A 27,356-nucleotide genomic window follows, 5' to 3' on the forward strand; every position below is an offset into this window, starting at 1 on the left:
GGGACATCCCCTAAAGCATAAAAAAAATGTTTTTGATTGTTATTCGTAAATCTTTAATAAATCATAAAAATGTTATTTATGATTAAAAACATGTGTAAATCTTTCTGCAGTACATATATTTTGACGCAACTCTTGCTATTGTTTTTTTTCCTTGCATTTTATATTCACAATGCTCACTAAATATTTGCGAAACGATCAATATGCTGCCCGTGCTAAGCGCAAAAGTGGTATCTGCAGCTGAGTTCAAAATGAGAAATTTCCCGTTTAAAGTTGTGTGGCCCTCATGTATTTCATTCAGATGAATTTTTTTTTTAGGATTTTTTTAAGAAATGCTTTCTCATCGACAAATGGACCATAACACATTGTATTTGGATAAAATATGTGACTAAGACCCTTTTGGTGACAATAAACTCACTTTTGGACAAAAAGTGCAGATACCACTTTTTGTGCTTAGCACGGCAGTATGAACCTTGAACTCACCAGAATAAAAAGACAACAGGCACATCCACCACTGGGGGCTTCTGGCTTAGGGGGAGGGGACCACCTCCTGCTCTGGAGGGGGGCGTGGGCTCTTCTTTCTTCTTGCCCTTCCTCCGGATGCGGCCCCGGGATGTACTTGTAACTGGAAAAACCGCCGCCGGGAATGCCGGGACGATCGACACCCAGTCGATCATCGTCACCCCTCACGCATTAACACGGGATGTCGTTGTCCACTAGGGCATCACTATAATTATTCCAACGAATTCAAATTTCGTTCACCACACTTTCTTAGTGGTCACTGGGGGTAACACATTGTAGAAGCAAAAGGGCAACAGGAAAGAAACACTAGCCGAAGGACAGGCAGGATTGCTTTTTACCCACTTCCGAAATGATGATGGAATCCCTAACTGCACAGTACTGGTTGATTTCTGAGGGACCAAAAACTAACAATCGTCCTTTTTTGAAACTATCCACTGATCTAACTAAACTATCCATTGGATATAATCTATCTATCCATTAACATTTTTCATCACCAAAAACATGTGCACTACTTGTATATGGCAGCAATCAAGGACATAGTTTAAAAAAGAAACACTATTATTATTACTTTTCGAAGATTCGTTTCGGATCTATACTTGCAGTATGAATGCTATAGGTTAATCACGATTTTTGGTTAAGTAAAAGGAAACACAAGGACTTGCATACACTGCGTATGATTCTTGGATTTTTTTGTATGAACCTCATTCGTTATGCCCCACAACATCTAATGTAGAACCAGTTTGAATACATGATCACTTTCGGAGATTACTCGGTAAAAACAAAGCTGGGCTGGATTAAACATAGAAAAGCAATTGAATTCCAACCGACGAGGTATTGCTCAACGCTTCTTGGTGAAAGCTTGAAGGACGTCAAATGAATTCAGCAAAAATTTTTGAACAAAACATAATAATTTAATCAAAAAAACCATCAAAGACAGGCGCACATCTGCTGGTTTTACAAAGTATTATCATCCATGTCCTCGATTTAGATCTTCTTCCCACGCTTGGCAAATGGCTGGTGGAGCTCTTACAATGAGTTAACGACAACAAGTGTTTCGTGGATACTTCACTTCACAGTTGGTAGTTTATATTTAATAATTGGGCTTTCATCTTTAAAAAAATGTATATATACGTTTAGAAAATAATTACTGCAAAGCAGTAGTCCGAGTGTATGATGTTAGGTTAGGCCCCTGCTAGGTTCAAATATTAAATGCCAGTTAAACGAAAGTTTAAACACTGAACAGCAATGAGGACAGGAAGAAAATATATGCCTCACATCCATATAATTATTTAAAAAATGATAAGGCACACATGATCTTAAGTTCTGAGGAGTTAAATGACTCATCTTAAAGTGATGGCCATGAATTATTTTTTTGACACGATAGCTCGAATTCAACTCACAACAGCCACAAGAGCAACAGCTGTTAGTCCGTAATCCTCGTCCACGTGGCCGAAATCTCTTTTGACTGTCACATTCATTTGTGGCAACACATTAAGAAAATCAAACACTTCAATACAAAGGGGTGATGTTTTTCAAATGGAAAGGACATTCGAACTCATCTTTTTTTTTCTCTCTCTCTCTATCGCCGCAAGCGATCGTCGCTATTCGATTTTGGAAGGAAAGGGGTCCACCCAATCATCTGTCCTCATCGAAAAGGTGTGGCGGCTAATTCAGCATATTCCACAGACGGTGTAGGGTCGTCAAAAACGATGCTTTCATTCAGAAAGGCGAACACAAGAAAATTTCGATCCGGTCGATATCCGTTTTCAGCCATTCGTGTGCACAAGAAAACGACAGCAGGACACTTAAGAAACACAGAAGGAAACAGATTGCCGAATCGTGATGAATCCAAACAAGAAATCGAACGAAAGAACTTCCACCGTCTCTTACACCGGTGTCGGGTTTCAGCCCCAATCCGGATGGCAGGAGATTGTCGCCGGCAGCCCCCCGTTTTCGAATCTCCCAAAGAACATGGACGGACCGTCCTGGCCGAGATTCGAAACGTCGATATTGTCGCCTTTTCGAGGAACCGGAAGTCCCTCTTCCCAGAAGATAAATAAGTGGAGATCTCGCTCGACGGCGAGGCTATCCGAAGACTCGCTTTCCCCACACTCTCTTCTATTTTTTCGCTCCACCTCATCCTTCTCCCGGGAGCGCTCTTTCCCCGGACTCTTCCATTCCGAAAGGGAGCAGCCCCACTTGGCACACTTGTGGCATTTGGGCTGCGTTTGGGAGGGCGCCAAAACGCCTTATTTTTTTTTTTCCTTCCGTCGACCCCGCTAACTTTTCCTACTTTGACAGACAAGTTTCAGGGAAAACACATTTATCACGGACTTCTGCTTAAAAATTGAATAAAAACGAGATTTATTTCCCTCTACATACCCGTGTACTTTTTATATATCTATCCATCTATATCCGTCCCATCTCTCTCTCTCTCTCTCTGTATATATATATATATATATATATATATATATATATATATATATATATATATATATATATATATATATATATATATATATATATATATATATATATATATATATATATATATATATATATATATATATATATATATATATATATATATATATAACAAAGGTTATTGTGTGTTTTTTTTCTGGAGTCAAACAGTCGAATTATTGTTCTGTGTGAAATATTTATTACTTGTGTAAAATTAATTTAAATATTATACTATTTAATACATATTTGTGTTTGTACTCTATATTAAATCGATTAAATAACACTGCGGACAGTGCCTTTGGCACTCTTTAGCGTTGAATTTACTACTAACTCATGTTAAACTATAATCAAGAACTTCTTAATGTTTTTTTATTGAGGTTTGTAATTTATGTTTTATAATTTGTAAGTTTTAACTTTACTTTATTTTATTTTGCTTACTGTAATGTATATGTGTTTTGTTAATAAATCTTATCTTATCTTATCTAAAAAACAAAAGAAAAGGTAGTTTTAAAACCAATTGACATTACGAGTTTGTATTATTTCTGCAATTTAAAAAAAAAAGAAACATGCATTTCGGGGGACGGTGCCTTCATGCGTTCCTCTCCCCAACTAGTGCCCCCGTATATATATATATATATATATATATATATATATATATATATAGAGAGAGAGAGAGAGAGAGAGAGAGAGAGAGAATAGGGGTTTTCCCCCCAAGAGTGAAAATACTCCTCGACATTTTTTATTCTTTTTGGAGGAGTGACACACACGAAAACAGTGCAGATCATAATAGCGATCAATTCCATGAAAGCGAGCTTTCTAAGGATGAGATAGAAGGAGAAAAGAAGTGTATTGCTTTGATGTTTAATATTTAGATGACTTCGTATCAAAAAAAAAAAAAACTTTTCTTTTCGGAGAGTTGGCAACTATCCCTACCTTTCTTTTCAAAATAACCTGACTGCCATTTTGGTGAACCCACTTACATCCCTCCTATAACGTACAGAAAAACTTCATTTCTTACAGGTATGTTCATTGACACTGTGTACACAAAACTCATAATCACCATCAAGATCAAAAATCTTTCCCTATTCTCAAAATTGGAAGCGATGCAAGTAAACGGGGAAACCTATCGTTTGTTTCTTTATTTATCGTGCTATTGTGTGTTCTATTTCGGGGGCCGCGTTGTTTGCGGAGGGATCGGTTGTTTTCGGCAGAGGCGCGCTTGCCAAAATAAGCACGCCCCGTGGAAATCGCATATCCGTCTACGGAGCGCCCACGGAAGGGGGCCCGGAAAGCGAGCTTGAGAAGTCTCCACCCCCTCCTTACAAGTTCGGTGACCCTCAAAATAATGATAATAATAATACAAATAAATAAAATGAAAGATACCGCAGAATGTCAAAACTCTGCACTAATTGGAGTCGTAGATAGTTCGCATTTTGAAAAACACCCAAGAAAACACTGCTAGTAGTACATCATTTAATCAAGTAAAGTAAATATACTCTATGTCCGTATATAACATACAAAACAGTACATAACGCGACAACAGGAATTACCTTTTGAACAAATGGAATTGTTTAATGAGCAAAAAATAATAAATAAAACATGGAGCGAGGGGAAAACTTGTATTTTCAAAACGTTTAATTTCTAATGCGCTGAATACTTACGCTTGCTGTCTACCGCGGTTTCCAGATTGTGATAATCAAGAAGCGAATTAAGTATTGCGCTCTACTCTAGCTATCAACCATACCGTTGCCAGTACATGTGAGTAAAGAAGCGAATTAAATATTGCTCTAATGGCATCAGTGAATGGCATATCATCACTTGTGATGTCGTGAGCAGAAGCGTAAAAAATGAAGCTGAGCACTGATTAAAATAATTGTTTTAAAAGGTAAACTTAATCGAATTATTTAAAAAATGGTAAAATCCTATGTTTTTAAGCATGCTGTTTCAGAAAAAAAACCCTTTTAAAATTTTGGAAACGACCCCATTGTAACAAAAATGGACCCTCACTGTTTATTATGACGGAAATCTTACTAAGCCTTCATAGGAGTGCGTTCGTATTTTTTGATGTATTGTATGAGGCAGGGAGAAGCAAAAGGAAGTAAGTGATAAAATTAAAAATTTGGAGATAACCAGTACAAACACTAGGAAAACCTCTCCTCTGTTGCGACGCATAAGTTAGTCACATGACTTCCTTTTACTCCAATTTAATGTCATTTTCTCATTATTGGCAATTTTAATGAGATTCAATAGTTTACTCTCTAACTATCACCAATAGTGGCCAAATTGAAACCAGATTTTAAAAAATAAAAAAAATAAAAAGAAATTTTTTAAAAAATTAAAAAAATCGCCAAATTTGTCGCCAAGTTTGACGACAAAACTTGGTGACCAAAAGACTGGCGATATATCGCCAAGTGTCCGCCAAATTATAACATAACTTGAGTTTACCTCGAAATTAACAATGATTTCCCCCAAAAAAGGGCCAAAAGACCCCCTTTGGAGCATTCGAATGCAACCAAAAAGGGAGGTGCACAACTAGACCCCCACTAGGAGTCTACGTACCAAACTTCAACTTTCTAGGATATTCCGTTCTTGAGTTATGCGACATACATACGCACATACGCACGTACATACAGACAACACGAGAAAACTCGTTGTTTTTTTCTCGGGAATCGTCAAAATGGTTATTATGCGTGTCTATACGTTCTTAGGCACTTATCCACGTGTGGTCGAGTCGAAAAAAACTCAACATTCATTCGGGGGTGAGCAAAATGGAAAGTAAGGTCGATTTTTGAGTGAAAATTTTTTCGCGAATACGATACTTCCTTTTTTGTAAAAAGAAGTAAAAAGAACGACTTTAAGAAGCAAAGAGGAACTAAAAAGCAAAAAATAACTGGTGCTACTAACATACTAGGGGTGCGACATCGATGTCGATGTTTTAGAAACATCGATGTTTTTGTTAAAACATCGATGTTTAACTTTCGATGGTTTTGGACCATCGATGTTTTAGTTTGGATGTTTTTTCGATGTTGATGTTTTTGCATTTTAATTGAAAATTATCATAAAACTTGCTCTAATTTTCTCGCTAGGTAATTATGTTTACTTATGGAGTTGCGAAAAAAAAATCATTTTTTGCACCCATTTTATAAGATCAATTTTTCTGTGCAGAGAATCTTTTGGAAGATCACTACAAGATAGTAGAAGATTAACTAGAGAGTGAGGAAGAGGTCAAAGCTACTGGAAGAACCTGACACTGGTCCAGCCAGCACTTGCAGTCTATTTTAAGGCTCCAGTTCTTAAACTAAAGGAAAATCCTATACGTTACTACGGTGAAAATTATAACTTTAAAAATTCAGAGCTGGTAAAAGTTGCTTTAAAATATTTGATAGTGATGGTAACTTCTGTTCCATTGGAAAGAGATGTTTCTCTGACTGGTGGGATAGTTTGCGAAAAGAGAAATGCGCTTCTGGGGGACAAAAAACTTCTTTTTCCCCAAACTGTCAACACCAATGCACGGGGGTTACTGATCGATTTCCACCAACAAGTCGTCTCTCCATTACTTTCTTTAATTATTAACTAACAGTACAACACATATTTCTTGCTCTTAAAAATAATTGTTAGAATTAATTTTGTATTTTTAAAATAATTAGCACAACTTTTTCTCATCATTCAACTAACGGTAAGTGCTATGGTACATTTTTTCTTAGATTCTTTTTTGATGTAAATTTATTTTTAGTTTCATTCAGTTTGAAAATATTTCCTTATTATTATAACTAGTTTGTATTAATCGGTGCTTGTCTTATTATCAATTTTTGTCGTACTATAATAACAAGGTGTTACGAAATTATTCTTATTAAATTATATTCATGATTTGAGGTTCAGTATTTTCAATATATTCGTCGGGTACGTATTCTTTTGTATTGCTTAAATTAGTGTAGTATATTCAAAAAAATGTATGTTATATATTGATAAAAAGATCGATGCTTTTAAAACATCGATGGTTTGGAAACATCGATGTTTTTTGATCGATGTTTTAATTTTTAACATCGATGCTTTGAAACATCGATGTTTTGCCATCGATGTCGCACCTCTATAACATACGATTTCCTACCCAAACCTATAAATCAAATTTATTTTACAATTCCAGTACAAAAATCAACTAAACTAAGCACCCAATTATAAAATAAACACTGATTTTAATTACTATACGATGACTCATTTTTAATACCTAACTAATTATATACGATCTCTTAATTTTTAATAACTTCTTGAAGTCGGGGCCTCCTAACGTAAATGAGTAGGTTCAGTTTTAAAGACTAATTTCGCGTTTACTTATTTTAGTGTTCAACTCGGTATTCTGTGGGTTGTCAGTTACGTTAGGTAGTAGTTTATAGGAGGCATGTATTTCTATTATCTCTTATATTCTTATATCTATACTAGAAAATCGCCCGTGAAGGTATGACGGGGTGAAAATTGTTTCTACATTTAAACGAAGCAATTGCCTGTTTGGTGATATTTTGATAGTTGAAATTTTAACCCTAACACCAATGGATTAACCCTAAACTCTAGTAGATAGCGTCAATTCGCAACTCCAGAGCTCGAATACGCTACCTTCCAGTGATTAACAATGCTACCGAAAAGGTAAAACAGTCCATTCCACGTGTTTTTCTTTGGTGTAAAGTACAGGCTTCAGACAGTTTATGGTGTAATGTAATTTCAGAAAAATAGAAAAGAAAGCTTCCCACAAACACGATGAAAAATTACTGCCATTCACAAAGCGTCAAAACAAGTTATAAGTTACGGCATTTGTTTGATTTACCTTTTTCATCCGCCATTAGGCAGTGGGCAGCAGCGCCCCCTATAGTTTACTAGAGTTGCGATTGTTTTGGTTCCTTCATTTTCCTAAAATGACAGTCTTACCAGTAAAACTGTTAAGTTGCCGGATCGAATTCAGCCTTGTCACAATTAAGCTTTTCCATGCATGTTAAAGATTACCAAAACATATCATCAAATTATCAAGCCGTGGCGCGAGTTTCATTGTTGAAACACCCGGGTAACTTTATCATCGGCTATTATTTATGTCTTAATAAAAGAAAAATAGCTTAGGAATGAGTACATACCAATAAAAATGCGAACTGATAAGAAGAAGAAATTCCAGATGTTTAACAAAAAAAAAAATCATTCAAAAATTTAAATTCAAGAAAACTGCTCCTTCCTCCCCCCCCCATTTAGAGCACTTTTTTCAACGCCAGAATATCACACTTTTAACGAATCATTGCAACACCTTGAAAGAATAATAAAATTTACCATAATGGGGTTTTTTCCTTCAGTCAAAAGTAGTATTTTTAGTCACTGATATTGATAGAGTAAGCGAAAAAAAAAAAAAAAAAAAAAAAACATGGACCCAGAAAATTCTTTCATTTTCCCAACAGTTATTTTTTAATTAATTTTTTAAAATGTCCGATTTTTCAAACAAGGCGTGGTCTTGATGACGCCACAGATGACGCTCCTTGTGGCGCATCTTTCTACCGCGTTTCCACGTTATGATAATCAAGAAGCGAATTAAATATTGCGCTCTACGCTTGCTATCAACCCTAGCGTTGCCAATACACGTAATTTAAAGATACGAATTAAATATTTTGTTCTGCGAATGGCAACACTGAATGGCATTTCATCATTTTCGATGTCATCGGCTGAAGCGTAAACAATGAAAGCGCACCGATTAAAGTAATTTTTTAAACACATTAAACTTAGTCAAATTATTTAAAAAATGGTCAGATCCTATGTTTTTAAGCATGCTCTTTCAGAAAAAAACTTTTAAAATTTTGGAAACGACCCCATTGTTGGAAATTGGGGTCTAAATGCAAACATTATACGTAAATTAAAGGCAGTCATCCATTTAACTATCCGGTAAATTGTCTAGAAGTAACTTTTTTGGGGAGAGAAATATTTGAGTGGAGTGTGACAGTTTCACAGGGAATATCTGTAGATATCTCGTGAATAACTTGACATGTGACTCTCTGGGAATCTCGTGAAACTGACACTGGATTTAACATCTTATTTTTAGCACCAAAATCGTTAAGTAATCACTAATTCATAGTGCCTCTTTCGTTTGCATTCCTATTCATTACTTCTGTTTGATGTTGAAAATTTTATTTCATCGCGACAAAAGAAATATTAGTTCAAAAATTTTCCTAAAGGGAAAAAACAGTATATAACTTGTTTTAAATATACAAGTTTTTTCCTAGACTATTTCTATTTACTATTCAGTATGAAAATTTATCTTTTACGTTTTAATCTATAAAAAATAATTATTCGCATTCAAATTTCGTAAAACTTCTAAGTACTGCTCATGAATCGTTTACTCCAGCTCAGTTATTCATTAATAGTGGTACCCGCACGGCTTTGCCCGTAGTAGAAAATTAAAAGGTCATTTGGTTCTCCAGTATATTTACAAATAATGGATGGTGAATTTCTTACCAATTTGCTCTTCCATGCTACGTTTCCACGTTATGATAATTTGGTAATTTACTCGCCCACGTTATGATAATTTGCTCGGTAAAATGTTCTTAAAATTGGAATCGAGAAAAAACAAAATCGAATTTTTGAAAAATCGCATCGGGGTGCACACCCCCATGCTACAAACTAGTTTTGTGCCAAATTTCATGAAAATCGGTCGAACGGTCTAGGCGCTATGCGCGTCACAGAGATCCTGACAGAGAGAGATCCATACATCCAAACAGAGAGACTTTCAGCTTTATTATTAGTAAAGATATCTATGTAAATTTCACTTTAGCTGAACATTGAATCTAAAACCCTGCAGGAGTTTCAAAGTTCATTTTTTTATCTTGTTCGGAGTGGTGAAATCTCGTAAAAAAAGAATAACAGAACGAAGAAAATAATAAACTGATTTTAAGTTTAAAAACATTTACCCTTGCAGTTATTTGCTCTATTATCACTAAAATATAAGTTTTGGAGCATGCGCACCTTTCGAAGCACAGGTTTGCTCTATCAGGGGCGAAATTAACCTCCTTTCCTTCCCCGCTAAACTCTTAGAAAAGCGAAATAGGCGTAGAATAAGTTTTTAAAAACAGTTTTTTAATAACAGCAACAGTTAAGTTTTGTTCAATTTAAAAATCAATTCAGTGATCATTTCCAGTTCAAAACTTCATTTTTTTTAATTTTCAAATTTTTTCCAATTACGTAACATTAAGCTCAGCTTTTGGCTCAGTTCCACAGTTTCTCCCGTTAAAAAAGAGATTCTGGATCATCCAAGACATGTTATTACTTCCTGTTTATTTTTCACTTTCAGACTTTTCTATTCATTAAGTTTCGTTTTCTATGTCTTCAAACACACTACATCATCTTTGTTCATGAAACGGGTTATTAAAACAGTGCTCATGCGTTCCGCAAGGATGTAGTACAACAAAAATAAAAGGAAGAAGAAAAAGAAGGAAAAAAGGATAAAGTAAAGAAAGCGTTGACGAGCAATAGACGGTTGAACTTCCTTCCAATTCGAAAGTTTCTACTTTTTACTTCCTTTTCCAAAAAAGGAAGTATTGTATTTGCGAAAAAATTTTCACCCAAAAATCGGCCTTAATTTCCATTTTACTCACCCCCAAATGAATGTTGAGTTTTTTTTTTTAACCCGACCACACGTGGATATGTGCCTAGGAACGTACAGACACCCGAAATATCCATTTTGACGATCCCCGAGTTAATTACAACGAGTTTTCTCGTGACGTCTGTATGTACGTATGTATGTGCGTATGTGTGTATGTGTGTATGTATGTCGCATAACTCAAGAACGGAATGTCCTAGAAATTTGAAATTTTGTACGTAGACTCCTAGTGGGGTTTAGTTGTGCACCTTCCTTTTTGGTTGCATTCGTATGTTTCAAAAGGGGTCTTTTGCCCCTTTTCGGGGGGAAATCATAGTTAATTTCGGTGTAAACTCAAGTGGTGTTATAATTTGGCGGACACTTGGCGATATCTCGCCAGTCTTCTGGTCGCCAAGTTTTGTCGCCAACTTGGCGACAAATTTGGCGGATTTTATTTATTTAATTTTTTTTTAAAACCTGGTTTCAATTGGGTCATTGTTGGTGATATTTAGAGAGTAAACTATTGAATCATATTAAAACTGCCAATATTGAGAAAATGACATTAAATTGGAGTAAAAGGAAGTCATGTGATGCACACATCAGCTCGTTTCTCTATCTAATCTTACATCTGTTTCCAGGTGAATTGGGGGGGGGGGGGCGCAATTGAATGTTCTTTAGCATGACAGTTATTTGTTAAAAATTAATGCAAGGATTCCAAAAAATTGGTATATAGCTTAATAAGAATAGGTTCTGATTTTTTTTTCGCATTTGTATACAAAAAAAAAAAAAAAAAATTTTGGGGTTAGCGATTTTTGTAAAAGATTGGTTTTTGTGATAATTGCTTATTTTATTCTGTTTACTCTGAAGTTTTGGAAATATTAAGAATTTGCTTTTTCATAACTTGTAGCATCGTTAAAATCAATATCATTCTCAAATTTTCACGCAGTCAACTACTTGAAAAATTCAAACACATAGTTTCGCGCCCTTTCCAGGAATTAACAGGTGACTCACCGATAAACACATCGAGCAAGTGGTTCACCCCCTTCATACTTATATGAAGAAAAACATTCTTGGTAGGAATGTAATTGAAAAACACCAAGGTTCTTGGGTGTTACAGAGATATTGCCATTTTGGTATTTAAAAAGCATGAAATTGATACCGTGCAAGTGAAAAAAAAAAAACCTCGAAGTTTCCAATCTACGATGATCGTTTTTAGCCTACTTTCCCGTCAAAGTTTTTAAAAAAGTGAATGAAGAAGTTAAAGAATAATTCAATGTAAAATTTCGGCTAAAAATAAAACGATAAAGTCGAAAATATATTTAATAATGAAATAAATATTAAAAAAAAAATTAAATAGGATATTGAGATGGGGAAAAGAGGGTTAGTCTGTACGTTACCCCTAATAATTTTTTCAAAACTTGAATAATTTTGTTGTGTATTTGAAAATTGTTTAGATGATTTTTTGTCTTTCATTTCAAGGCTTTAGTTCAATTTTTGAAAACAGGAGGATAAAAAAGAAAATTCGAAGTTGCTTTTTTTTTTTTTTTTTAACCACCAGCTGAAAACGGTTTTGTTTTTCATAAAGAAATGTTCCGCTTTATTATATTTTTCTATATATGACAGCTAAACAAAAAAGGCAAGGTGTTTTTCTTTTAACCAGAAAAAAAAGAGCTGTAAAGAGATAAAATTATTTATTTAGTTGTCTTTTTTGTTTAACTATTTTATGAAAATGTAGAAAACTTTTATGGAAATGATTAAAGAATATTTTTCAATAGAAAAACTAGACTATTAGCTGCCGTTGCAATGGGACTAATATATTTTTGTAATGCAATATTGTTCTTCAAATTTTCCCTCTTAAAATTGTATACTGGAATATTTGAAAAAATATTGACATTAAAAACTGAACTGAGAACTCATTAAGGATTGAAATTTAATGAAAAACAATGCCTAATTATTAGAAAATGGTTTTGATAAAATTCGATATTATCAAGTTTACGTTGTCTTTTTTAAACCATGATAGAGGTACATTTTACTTTTAAAAATCAGTTTTGAATGTTAAAATGTTATGCTTGAAATAATATGATACCTTAGTTTGCTAAGAAATTTTATCCGATTATAGGAACTCGATGTTTTACGGGAAAGTAGGCTCTTTTAGTTCTAGACGGAACTTCTCGTTGAAAATGAGAATCGTGAACATGAATATTGCTGTCGCGTTAAACAATCGGGTTGTTTCCTTCAGTCTGAAGTAGTACTTTTTGTCACAGAAATTGATAGAATAAGCAAAAGAAAAATAACATGGACCCAGAAAATACTTTCATTTTCCCACAGTTACTTTTAATAATTTTTTTAAAATGTCCGATTTTCGAGCAAAGCGTGGTCTTGATGACGTCACAAATGATGCTCTTTGGCGCATCTTTCTACCACGTTTCCACGTTATGATAATCAAGAAGCGAATTAAAATTGCGTACTACGCTTGCTATCAACCATATAATTGCCAATACATATGAGTAAAGATGCGAATTAAATATTTTGTGAATGGCAACACTGAATGGCATTTCATCATTTGTGATGTCATCGGCAGAAGCGTAAACAATAAAAGCGCACCGATTGAAGTTTTTTTTTTTTTTAATATTGAACTTAAATTATTTGAAAAATGGTCAGATCCCATGTTTTTAAGCATGCTCTTTCAGAAAAAAAAAATACTTTTAAAATTTTGGAAACAACCCCATTGTGAGAAAATAGTTTGTTGAAGCCATTTGCTAACCTTCCTTTTCAGTCTTTCAAAAGAATGCTGAACATTTTTAAAAATTATATCAGCAACCCTTGAGAGCGAATGGCACTGAATACTAGTTAGCATTTATTTCTATCTCCACACAGGGAATCATGTATCAGTTTCCGCTTGAATAATATCACCGAATGCATCCAAAAATCCCAAATTCAAGACCCCCACCGAAAAAAAAAATCATTTCAATTGGCACCGCTTTGAGGAAACTAATTAACTGGCCGGAACGAGCGAGGAAGCTGATTTCCCTGTATTGACACTGCGCTTGTACAGAAACAACATTTACAGAGTGCTTTTTCTTCCCTTTAGAATTACCACACACGGGATTCGCAATGAAGTTCGATTTCACGCTGTTCACAGAGCTTTAATCGTAAATGTATCTAGTATATTTGGTACTACAAGTAGAATCTCGTTTGTTCGGCCCCCCTCTAACCGGATCAACGGTTTATCCGAATCAAATTTGTAGAGTGGAAAAATATATATTCACTTAAATAATAATTCTAAGTTATGATTGTAAAAACGGCACTATTAAATGCGCCAAGCCTTTTACTTTGATTAAATGTACAACTCCTGCACAGGTCGGGCCATAAATTAAAGTCATCTAATAAACGGCATGGCGTATTTGAAGTGTCAGTCCGTCACCACAGCAGCTGAACTATTGATGATAAAGTGTTTGCGAACAACAATCTTATGTAATTTTGTAAAAAAGCGGTTTTTTTTTTTTTTTTTTTCCGGCTGCAATGAAAGATTTTTATTTACGAATATCCGGATTTTGGTTTATCCGGATTAGCATTGATCGCAGTTAGTCAGGACGAATGAAGTTGCACTGTACCACTAGCTCAGTCAGAAATGCCTGCTGCTCGAGAGAGTTTTTTGAGCAAAAATACCTTTTGGGGGGGGGGGGGAGTTGATCAAAAATACCTACTGGAGAGGTTTTACGATCAAAAATACTTTTTGGAGGTATTTTTTATCAGAGGAGGGTTTTTTTTTAATCAAAAATACTTTCTGGAGCGGATTTTTTGAGAAAAAAAACTTTCTGGAGGGTTTTTTTTTTAAATCAAAATACGTTCTGGAGGGTTTTTTTTTTAAATCAAAATACGTTCTGGAGGGTTTTTTTTTTAAATCAAAATACGTTCTGGAGGTTTTTTTTTAAATCAAAATACCTTTTGGAGGGGTGATTTTTGATCAAAAATACCTTCTGAACGATTTTTTTTTTATAATCAAAACAGCCCTTTCATATGCATGAACTACTGTATTAGAATTTGCATTTATGTTAAAACCAATTCCCCCGGAGGGGAGGTTTCACAAACCCCCCTTTCTCTGCGCCACTGCACTGTACCATCAAAGTGATGCGCATGAGGCAGAGAGATTCAACTGAGGTTCAGTTAAACTGCGCTTGACCTCTGAAGGACATCAGAACCTCTTTTATCTGGTTCTACGACAAAACCGATCAAATTTGTAGACTTTTTGTTTTAAATTATAATAGCTAGAACGTAGCTACAAGCACGTCGAACGTTCGCTTTTTATTTTAATCTACTAAGGAAAGAAACGCTTGGCTTTAACTAAGTACAGTGGCGGCGATTCGGGTGGGGGGGGGGGGCAAGGGGCAGTCCCTTACCCCCCCCCCTCATTTTTTATGGTTCATTTATTTATTTTATTTTCTAATTTAGGAACCAAAACTAGAAACTATTTTTTAAAAAAGCAGAAATGTCAAAACTTTCAGAACATAATTATTTGTTTTACTTTGTATATCTGTTTATGAAACATTATTTAGCACAAGCAGTAACTTTTAGTTTATGTATTCATTGTTTGGATATTAGTAAATCAATTGTTTTACTTAAACAAGCCAAACTTGTTTAATGAAATGATTACCAAGTGTTTGTGACATCTCAAAATACTTCGGGGTAAATAATGTAAGTCTAATTCATGTCTAAGTGTTTCTTCGGGGAAAGTTATTGTGTACATTATTCATCACAATGTGAAGAAAAAGGGAAGTTGTTAGATTTACATCAATAACCACTCATATTCTCTCAAAACCAGCCATTGCAAAATTTTGTACTTTTTTTTTCTCTTTCCCATCCCCCCCCCCCTTTTTTTTTTCACTGCCGATAAAAATCCTGTGGCTTTTAGTTGTCGCATTTTTTGAGCAATCACGATTGCTTATTGCTTTCATTTGACCGTCCTTGATGTCCGGTTCCTTTTTCAGAATGGACCAGGGGCCTCTGCAGCACCGCCGTCTACAGGAGGACGGAGCTGTTCCTCTGGTCCTAGCCTCCACTAGCAACACTGTTCACCGGAATCCCCTTCTCCTAGGCGGTGACGTCCATGTCCTGCATACACACACGTCTACACACAAACAAGTCCTTACACACATACACACACGTAACCGCCCAGGAGGAGGAGGGGCAGGCTTGGGAGGACATGAGCCGTTTCTGGAAACAATAGCCCCAATGAGTAGGGTCCTGTCGCAAATCGTGATTGCGAAAAACATAATTCGAATTCAAAGTGTCAGAATTCAAATTAGATATATATATACACACACATATATAAATTCAGTAAACTACCGGGGCCCAATAGCCAGGGCTAAAGCAGAAATACATGAAATACACCGCCAGCTCAGTCATTTCCAGCCGAGGACTGCAGTTTCGTGCTTATTAGCACTCATCAGCCCGGCATAGGAAAGTGACTGAGCTGAAGATGGAAAACCTCAAATATACATATTTCATATTCTTTTTTTTTTTTTTTTTTTTGCCTCCCCCCCCTTTATCAATTCTAATCACCGCCTCTGACTAAGGAAAAAGCGTTTGCGTGACCGTACATTCTGTAAACGCTACTTGTGTTTGAAACTGGAGACAGTGGACTAATTCTTTGGCGTGAAATAACGTAAAACCTTTTAATACATTTTTTAATGTTTTGAGAAAAATTCTAAGTGGTTTTTAATATTATTTATTTAAGGATTTGTTATGCTTACTACACGGATTTTGTGTTTTCCGGAATGATAGTTAATCCGAATGATTGAGGTTGTACTCTACTGTGATTCAATACTGAGTGATTTCGTCGGTATTACAGTTAATAAGAGAAAACCGTCAGGAATGGGACAGCTGCCTTTTTAGCAAAAACAAAATACGAAAAAAAAATAAACTTGTTCAGTAGATGTCATATTATTAAGGTCCTTTTGCTAGGTCTACTGGACAAACAATAATTTTTCATTTTGTTTCGCCAATAAATGCAGCCGTCCCATTCCTCTATTACTAAAATAATACAAGTGGCAGATCTCCTATCAAACCGAAGCTTATGGTCCCAAAGAGGAACGGAAGCCTCGCGGAGCTAATAGTATAAAGTCAAACCTTATTTTAAATTTGCAACCACAAAAGTAAAAATATTCAATTTCTCAGGAAAAGTCGTTTTTCCTTCTTTATTTTTCAACTAGTGGTACCCGCACGGCTTTGCTAGTAGTAGAAAATTTAAAGGTCTTTTGGTTCGCCTGTATATTTACAAATTATGTATGGTGAATTTCTCGCCAATTGGCTTGCCCATGTTACGGTTCCACGTTGCGATAACTTGGTAATTTACTCGTCCATCTTATGATAATTTTGCTCGGTAAAATGTTCTTAAAATTGGAATAGAAAAAGAACAAAATCGAATGTTCGAAAAATCGCTTCGAGGTGCTCACCCCTATACTACGAACTAATTCTGTGCCAAATTTCATGAAATTCGGCCGAACGGTCTAGGCGCTATGCGCGTAAAACATCCAGACAGAGATCCAGAGAGACAGACTTTTAGCTTTATCATTAGTAAAGATTTATTTTGCTTATTACACGGATTTTGAAATTTCCGAATTGACAGTTAGTCCGGATATGAACGAGGCTGTACCTTACTGCGATTCCATACCGAGTGATTTCATCGGTATTACAGTTAATAAGGGAAAACCGTTAGGAATGGGACAGCTGCCTTTTTAGCAAAAATAAAATACGAAAAAAAAAAATCAACTTGTTCAGTAGATGTCACAGCATTAAGGTCCTTCTGCTAGGTCTACTGGACAAACTAGAAATAATTTTTCATTTTGTTTCGCCAATAAATGCAGCTGTCCCATTCCTCTATTAATAGAGTAATACAAGGGGCAGATCTCCTATCAAACCGAAGCCTACGACCCCAAAGAGGAACGGAAGTCTCACGGAGCTAATAGTGTAAAGTCAAACCTTATTTTAAATTTGCAACCACTAAAGTAAAAATATTCTATTTCTCGGGAAAAGTCGTTTTTCCTTCTTTATTTTTTAATATAAATGATGAATTTTCTATTCATCTAAACTCGTTTAGTTTAAGCTGAAACTTCGGGTTATTATTTCATCAAAAGATAATTGAAATTTGAATTTATTTTTCTATTTTAAAAGAACAACTGTAAGCTAATTATATTCTATAGTTTTGTTTAAGAAAGCCTTTCCAAATATAATACCTTTTTTTTGCTGAAATACACATTTATTTCCTTTAAATGATGAATCGGTACCTTTCATGACCTAGGTTACACCTTTTTTTTTCCTTTTTGTAGTTTTGAGACAAACGCGATATAACGAGGGACCACTGTATTTACAAAGAAGTATTTGAAGAGCATACCGAGGTGAAGCGGAAAACCGAACGCCGAGCCGCATGTCATATCAAACACCGAGACAGACATGAAAGACGAAAGAGAAAAACTGTCTGAAAGTACGGATATTAATGATGTAAGAGTAAGCTAAAGCTTGTAGGAACTCAGTCAAAGTTAACTACTTTTGAATTAATGGATTTCGCCTAAACCCGTCAGCTACGTTTCTTCAAAATATTAAGGAAACTGATTCATTTCAGGAATCTAAGCAGGTTTATAAAGATCAAAAGCAGGCTTTTTTTTTTTTTTTTTAAATGTATGAAACACGGCTGAAGTTCCTGATTTTGTTATTCTTTATGCAAAAGAGCAAAACTGTGTTTATCATGCAAACTGTTTTCCCATTCAGAAAATGCAACAATTTTAACACCTGACGTTGTTAAGAATTGGAAAATAATAAGAAAATATCTCATGAAGTGTCCGGTGAGTTAAGAAAGCCACGAAATCGTACACGAAAATCAAAAAAAGGTAACACTAGAAGATAATCGAAAAAAAAAAAAAAAACAAGCTAATAAAACTGCAAAATAACTACAATCTTTAAGAACGGGTAGAAGTGACAACAAATTTTTATCTGCGAGATTTGCCACTTCGATCTAATGACAAAAGGTAGGGTTTTCCACACAATGGAGATTTTATGGGTCTCGTGGTATTTTCTTCTTAGAATTCCCTGGAAAATATTGACTGAAAGAGCATCACTGTCAGTGTCACGAAAAACAAAAAAAAAAAAAAAAAAAATAATAATAATAATAATAATAAAAATATGTGCTCCACCTAATGATTTTCTCATTACGAGTCTGTTCACGATTTTAAATTTAGCATTCGAAAAGCATTCGATACTTTAATATGTATACTAGAAAGTCGCCCGTCAAGGTATGACGGGTGAAAATTGCTTCTACATTTGAACGAAGTCATTGCCTGTTTGGTGATATTTTGATAGTTGAAATTGTAACCCTAACTCTAGTGGATTAACTCTTAACTCCAGTAGAAAGCGTTCACAGTTGACCACTTTTTCGTTTTTACTTCCTTTTACAAAAAAGAAAGTATTGTATTCGCGAAAAAATTTTCACTCAAAAATCGCCCTTAATTTCCATTTTGCTCACCCCCAAATGAATGTTGAGTTTTTTTTTCGATTCGACCACATGCGGAAAAGTGCCTAAGAATGTATAGACACGCGAAATATCCATTTTGACCATCACCGAGGTAATTACAACGACTTTTCTCGTGACGTCTGTATGTATGTGCGTATGTGCGTATGTATCTCGCATAACTCAAAAATGGTATGTCCTAGAAAGTTGAAATTTGGTACATAGACTCGTAGTGGGGTCTAGTTGTGCACCTCCCCTTTTGGTTGCTTTCGGATGTTCCTAAGGGGGTCTTTTGCACCTTTTTGGGGGGAAATCATTGTTAATTTCGATGTAAACTCAAGTGGCGTTATAATTTGTCGGACACTTGGCGATATATCGCCAGTCTTTTGGTCGCCAAGTTTTGTCGCCAACTTGGCGACAAATTTGGCGGAGTTTTTTTTTTTGGTTTCAATTTGGCCATTGTTGGTGATATTTAGAGAATAAATATTGAATCACATTAAAATAGCGAATAATGGGGAAATGACATTAAATTGGAGTAAAAGGAAGTCATGTGATGCACACATCAGCTCGTTTCATTCCCCTGAAAGCCAGTCTTACCAGTAAAACAGTTGAGATACCGGATCGAGTTCAGCCTTGTCACAATAAAACCTTTCCCTGCATATTAAACATTACCGAAACATATTATCAAATTATCACACCGTGAAGCGAGTTTCATTGTTGGTTGAAACTCGCGGGTTACTCGATCATCGGCTATTATTTATACGAGGATTTGCAGAGAGCTCTAAAAAGGGAAAATGTACAGGGTGATGCAAAAAGAATGGAAGGGTTCCAAAAGACTATCGACTTGGGAATATTGGACCTTCAGCTCTCTGGTGCAGCTTGAATGAAAGAGCGAGTATTGTCCGTTTTCCACGAGAAGGCACTTGACTGTTCCTCCGTCACGTGGTATCAGATGATTCTAATTTGCGGTTTTCGGCAGAAGGTACATAGCATTTTGTCGTAAAAGCAAGTTTTAAAAATGTAAGAATAGCTAAAGTAGCAACAGACAAGTGAACTAAAGGATACTACGACTTATTTTGCACATTAAAATGCACGCCAATGTTAAGGTTCTCTGGTTGTCTCATTCTCATTTACAAGCAGAGGGATACGTTTACCGATCACCATCGCGTAAAATGGGTGGCGGGGCGAAGTGCCTTTGCGTGGAAAACTGACAATAGCAAAGTTTCAATTGCTTACCACCAGATATCAAATTTGTTACCGATCATTTAGCTAGTCAAAATAGCGATCAAAGGAGAGACAATCAAGCACTTTATGTTTAGCCTCCCCCCCCCCCCTCAGTCACCAGATCTAACGCCATAAAGCAACATTTTTTCCTTTTGTGCTTTTTCAAAGCTAATCTACATCGTTGAAAGAGAATTATGAATTGATAAGTAAATTTCCTCAGACTCCTGTCTTCTGTCTGGTCAAAGTATTTCAATCTTGGAAGACGCTGCATTCACTTTGAACTCAATGACTAAAAGACAATCCACTATTACCGGATAGTTTTCGCCCGATGCCAAGATTTGCAACTGAATGTGATAAAATCTTAATGTGTCAAACCTTAATGTTAAAATTTCAATCTCCAATTAAATTAAATGTGACCCCAAAACGGAATGTATGTAGGGATATCAAAAAGTAAGGTAACAAGAGCTCTGACCGGCGTGCAAATTATCCGTATGAATAAAAATCCCTCTGAAGGTAACAGAAACAATCACAGCATTCAAACGATTTCGGTAGATGGAGCTGGTAGGCCAGTAACATGACGAAATTTGAGTTAGAAGATGGCCGCCTTGACAGAAGCATGATCCTCAATTGAAATAAGAAGTGTGATACGGTTTTTGCGTTTAAAGAAAAATTCTCTAGCTGAAATTCATCGCCAATTGATGGAAGTGTACGGTAACTGTTATGTCACGAAAACAGGTGTGGTTTTGGTGCACAGAATTTGACAAAGGCAGAAGAGATGGGTGAGATGAGGAAAGATCAGGACGACCAAGCACCTCCGCATCAGATGACAATGTTTGCCGTTCTGAAGCTTTGGTTCAAGATGATCGTTGCATTAATTTGCATCAAATTGCGGTTGGGCACGACAACGCCCGACCACATACGGCCACAACTACGCGTGATTTGTTAGAGCGTTTTCGGTGGCAGATCTTGGACCACCCTCCTTACAGTCCCGATCTCGAACCAAGTGATTCCCAACTCTTCGGGCTGTTCAAGAAACACTTGGGAGGTCTGCATTTCAGAACTGATGCTGAGGTTCAGCAAGCTGTCTTGATGTGATTGCACAACCTTGACGCTGATTTCTTTCGTGCCAGTTTCGATGGTTTGGTGTATTGATGGAACAAATGCTTCGATAAGCATAGTGACTATGTAGAGAAGTAATATGTATCTGTGCCTTCCTACATTGTATAATTTTTTTTTTTAGTTCCTGAATAAACGCTTTCTCTGATTGGGCTTGTTACCTTTCTTTTTGATACCCCCTGGTATAATAATGTTCTTTTTTTATAAAACATAGATATTATACCTTTTAAAAGTCATCTTTACTACATCCAGTTTTCTTCTATTTGATTTTTCCTTTTTGTGTATTTCCTGTATCTTACATTTTTTAATCACAGTCCCTTGAGGAACATAAAATACAGGTTTCACTGTTACCCTTACTAGCTAATCTTGATGAACTGAAAAATTGGATTCACTGTATGAAATGCTTTTATGACTGTGTACAGGTTACAACTTTAACCTGTAGGGGAGAGTGTTGTACCTTGGGACACTTTTCATGTTTTAATTTTTGACATCAATTATTTGAACCAAATTTAAAATCTAAAAGTCACATTAAAATACCCCAACATGCTTCTATGCAATATATTTTTTTTAACATTCAGACAGTTTGAAAATAAAATATTGCCAGCCATTTGAAGTAAAAGTTCCAAGCTGTCCTAAGGTACAACATCCAATTGTACCTTGGGACACATCCTGATGTATTATGGAAAGTCTTCATGATTCAGGAAACAGCCATATACTTGAACCAATTTTGCACCAGGAAAAAAAAAAAAATCCATGGCAGTGAATTAAATCACGAATAATTAATTATGAATTTTTAATAATGAATTACTATCTACCATTAAATGTGTTTAAAAAACTACATAAGATTAGAACATTGTTCCATATTCCTAAATATATTTTAATTATTAAGAACCATGCATATGTTGTACCTTGGAACATGTCCTAAGGTACAAAATGTTTGACTGTCCCAAGGTACAATCACCATGTTGTTTAAGAAAAACCAAAATGGTGGGCAATCAGGATACACTATCATTATTTTCTTGTAAGCAAAACATTTAAAGTACTACTCCTTTATCACAAAATAAAATTCAGTTGATTAAATATACAAATACAAAAACAAAATGAATTAAAAATGAAGAAGATATTTACTTTGGAGTCATAAAATTTTCTTTCTCTCACAAAATTGTGTTTTGCTCATTTGATGCTGAGTTTTACTATGGCACATTTAGTGGTAAAGGTTAACATTAGAGATAACAAAAACATAGCTCCTAAAAATAGATTCTTAGAAATTAGTCCCAAGGTACAACACTCTCCCCTATAGCCGCGAGTTTGAGTACAGGCGTGATGTTGCACAGGTGTCGGGACTAACTCACATATAGAAAATCTTTAGAATCATTTAAGTATGTTAAAAAAAAATTAAAAAAAGTTTTTCTACCATTAGAAATTCCCACATTGCACAAGACTGAACGGAATTCTGTTACAGGTGCGAAAATAACTAATGATACAGAAAACGGCCGAAAAAAAACCCTCTCAAATTCCCTTTAATTATTACTCTCAATTTTATCAAATAAATGACACACTGTTTGACCACGGATGGTATGTAATTTGGCAATCGGCCAAGTTAAGACGATTCCATCTGAATGAATCTAGCAGGGGAGAAAGGAAAATAGCAATGGTATTTTCATGCACGAGTTTTATAATATCACTAGTGCCTAATTAATTTATTGCATTTCCCAAGCTGAAAGAGAGTGGAATCAGAGTTTCTATGGAAACAACAAAAAGAAAAGAAAAAGTTTTCATTTCGTCTGGAAATGTAAAATCTATATGGTTAGCTCAAAATTATGTAATATTTTTTTGTAGTAAGAATATAGATCGAATCTAATTTAGATTTAAAAGAATGCTTGCTATGAACGAATTGTCATTTGTACCAAAGTGTGTCTAAATAATTAAGAGGCAAAAGCGCACATCTGTAACGAACTAACTACCACCCCTGTGAACTAATAGATACGTCCATTTCCGCCTATAAACCGGATATTAGCCTTTCCATATAATCGATAGTTAGACTGTATAATCGAACCTTGTTAACGTGAAATTCAAGGGACCATGATAATGATTCTATTTTATCTGGATTTCATTTTATCCGATAAATCTGTACCACAGAGCCAGAGTGACATAAGACCAAAAATTGTGATTTTCCGTTTATTTGTGCATTGTATGTAGAAGCCTATCCTGCATCGAGCCATGTGAACGTAATTCTTAAAGAAGAATCCTTTTCATTTTTTTACCAGGGTTAAAAGAGACTGCGTCTCATCCTTTGCATGCGCCAGAAAAATGTTTTCCTCTCTGCTATAAAATTACCAATGTGACTTATGTCCTTCTGGCTCTGAGGTACAGAAATTATTAAGCAATTGGGAAGTTTTCGATTTTTCAATTTTATTTTTATATGATAGAATAATATGCACGAATATCATCAGTGAAACAATTTTACGATACGATAAGTAGTGTTTTTTAAATAATTTTTAAAGTTCAAGCGAATGTGACGTCAAATGGCTCAGGAGGTGAAGTCATCCGCTCTGCCACCGTGCTTAGCGGACAAGGAGAAACCGAAGAAAGTGCAGTTGGCTTCGTTTAAGACGCACTTGGCATCGCGTTTCTGGAACATTTAAATCTCTCATCCTCTTGGAAATATTCGAACACCATCATTGATGTTGCTTGAGGATGATTATGAGACTGTGCTTTAACGAGTCCGGCCTCCATGGTGTGTTGAAAAGGATTATTAAATTTCTTAAAAATAAAAATATCAGCACGCTCAAAATGTCCGTAGTGAAAACAGGGGATCTTCCGCGGAAGGCTGTCCCTTAGAGCCCTGTGACATAGGCTCGTGACATTTCAGAAGAGCGCGCTTTTGCACATGGGTTTCTAAAATTTCATTAAAAATCAATCATGGTGTTTTAAAATTTGACGACAGTGAATTTTTAAGTTTTAAGGATCAATTAATGATGTCCAACAGTCAAAATAGGAATATTTAATAAGTTGCAACTTTCCTATTGTAAACTCGAGGCACCAAATGAGTATTATATGTTAAGCGGTATTTCACATTAAAATTAAGCAAAAATATGCAACTGCATAAACATATATGCCTTTGCACATAATCTGGGCTCTAATTTTGCTCTCCAGCATATTATAGATTGGCAATATGTTGACAGTAACGAGATATGCTATTAACACAGAGAATGACTTGTTATTATGATTAAAGCCAAACTTCACAGCATGAGACTGATTTTGCTCTCCCACATATTATGACCTGACAACGAGGCAAAGTTAATCTTTTGACTTAACCTAGCCAAAAGGAAAACAGGTTAGGGAGACTGCTAGTGAAAGCAGGGGGATCGAAAGGAGTTTCCACCCCCTTTTTTTTTTTTTTTTTTGAAGGGGAAGGAACTCACTGGACAATTTTACAGATTCTTTGATCAATTCTTCAGTATATATTTAGGCTCAAACCAATAATTAGGCATTATGCTTTGCCCCAAAACTCGCAGTTTCACCTCACAGTTTCAATTTCGCCCACAGATGGAAATAAACACAGACATGCAACTAATGACACAAACAAATTTTATTGAGCCGTCACCTCTTCTGGACAGGAAGCAAAGCAAACTATTCTGGGTTCTATGCATGGCAGAGCTAGCTGGGGAGAAATAAATAAATAAACAAATAAATAAATAAATCTCTAAAACTTAAAGACAACAAAAGCAGAAAAAGACATGCTGAAATAAATAAAACAAAACAACTACAGGCAAATCCATGGATGACTCATGCTGGTTTTGAGCAGAAAGCTTTATAAGTCCTAGTTTCCCTCTTCACTGCAGATTTGTGATGCTTCTCGCTGGATTCTAGAAGTATTTCCATACACACTGTAACAGTTTCCTTTATGATGAGTACATATATTCAATACATATTTGTGCAACTAATTTATTACATTTCTATGACAAAGTTACCATGGCTTTGGACAATAAGAAGCCTGTAGATGTTGTTTACATTGATTTTCAAAAAGCTTTCGATAAGGTACCGCATGTTGCTCTACTTAGCAAATTAGCTGATATAGGAATAGGAGGGAAAACTTTCATTTGGGTAAAAAATTGGCTGACCGGAAGGAAACAAAGAGTAGTTGTAAGGGGAAATTATTCTAATTGGAGTGAGGTCTTAAGCGGGGTTCCTCAAGGATCAGTGTTAGGGCCTGTTTTGTTCATTGTCTTTATGAACGATATTCACAAAAATATTTCTGGGAACATGAATTGTTTTGCTGATGATGTCAAAGTTATGGGGACTGTAGAAAATGAAGAACAAGCAAATCAGCTGCAAGAGGATCTAGATCATATTACGGAGTGGGCTGATAAATGGGGTATGGCTGTTAATGTTGGGAAATGTCAAGTGCTACATTTAGGGCATGGAAATAAGTGTACAAGTTATTATTTGCAAGGTTCAGTCATTAGTCAGGCAGACAAAGTTACTGATCTGGGGGTCCTAATAAGTCAGGATTTAAAGTTTAGCCAACAGTGCAGCATTGCTAGCAACAAAGCCAATAAGATGCTTGGGTTTATTAATAGATCTATTTCAAATAAATCTAAAGAAGTTCTTCTGCCCTTATATAGAAGTTTGGTAAGACCCCATTTGGAGTATGCTGTTCAGTTTTGGTCTCCTTATCTTAAGAAAGACATTAATGTATTGGAAAGGGTTCAAAGGCGGGCTACAAGGCTAATAAGTGGACTTTCCCACTTAGATTATGATTCCAGGCTTAGAAGGCTAAAAATGTACAGTCTTGAGCAAAGAAGAGACCGAGGGGACATGATTCAGCTGTTTAAATTCATTAAAACGAAAGATGTTACGGGGCTAAAGTTTAGCACTGAAAACAGGACAAGGGGTCATTGTTTTAAGCTATTTAAATCTCAGGCTAACATGGATATTAGGAAAAATTATTATTTTAGCAGGGTAGTGGAACCTTGGAACAGCTTACCGGAAAAGGTGGCAATGAGCAAAGGAGTAGACAGTTTTAAGAGGGCCATTGATCTTCACTGGGGATTGTAAATTGACTAGGACCAGTCTAGCTGGGCCCAGAGCCTGTTGCTGGTCGTCACTTTTGTATTTGTATTTAATAAAACTAAGAATGAGCACCAAATTGGTGCATTAACTTTGCGAACACATACTTTTCAATAACATGCAAATATTCAAATGCCCACAAAACTTTCTCATCCTCCTTTAATTTGTTCTCTACAATGTTCCTTAAAACACCATAGACCAGCGTTACTTCGGCCCAGAGACCAGTGCAGTTTTTTTTTTTTAATTTTTTTAAAGTAACCAGTTAATTACTACTAGTATTATTTTACAAATACAAATACAAATACAAAAGTGACGACCAGCAACAGGCTCTGGGCCCAGCTAGACTGGGCCCAGAGCCTGTTGCTGGTCGTCGTTTTAATTATCACAAAAATTTAACTTATTAACTACTAACACAATATTATCATTATAATTTCTAAACAACAAGATTTGAATGTAAAGGCAAGCACGTATTGTATTTATTATCTATGAGCAAATAAATCTCCGATAAAAATCATAGAATATTGTAAAAATAATTATAAATTCAGTCATCTAATTTAAAAAAAAAATGTTTGACAACTAGTTGCAATTGTGAGCACATTCCAGTGTTGCCAAATTCTAAAGACAAAACTGTGGTTGCTATCCTAAAATTAGGACACCAAAGTAAAAAATATCACCAAAATTTTCTCAATATTATTTTTGAACCAGAAATATTATGATATAGACGAGTTTCCTGTGAACTAACGGTTGACAATCCCAGCTATAGACATTTTCAGCATATTGAATGTGATTAAACGGACAAAACTAGAAGACCTTGTTCTCATGCATTAGATTACAAGATTTAAAGTATAATTTTTCTCTTTT

At 35.4% G+C, this 27,356-nt stretch overlaps 1 protein-coding gene across 3 annotated transcripts in view; it reads right to left on the minus strand.

Annotated features, from left to right (window-relative positions):
- Nucleotides 1-24,999: 24,999 nt before the first annotated feature.
- The window catches only part of LOC129217682 (disks large 1 tumor suppressor protein-like), a 29,918-nt gene continuing 27,561 nt past the window's right edge, over nt 25,000-27,356 (minus strand). For 2 of the 3 annotated variants that reach the window (XM_054852015.1, XM_054852014.1), the window contains exon 5: nt 25,000-25,086. In XM_054852015.1, the coding sequence (XP_054707990.1) occupies nt 25,015-25,086 (72 nt within the window). In that variant the 3' untranslated portion in view covers nt 25,000-25,014. The remainder of the gene's footprint in view (nt 25,087-27,356) is intronic. The other variant, XM_054852016.1, reaches the window with a different exon arrangement.

Source organism: Uloborus diversus, chromosome 2 (assembly GCF_026930045.1).
Source record: "Uloborus diversus isolate 005 chromosome 2, Udiv.v.3.1, whole genome shotgun sequence".
Taxonomy (NCBI): Eukaryota; Metazoa; Arthropoda; class Arachnida; order Araneae; family Uloboridae; genus Uloborus; species Uloborus diversus.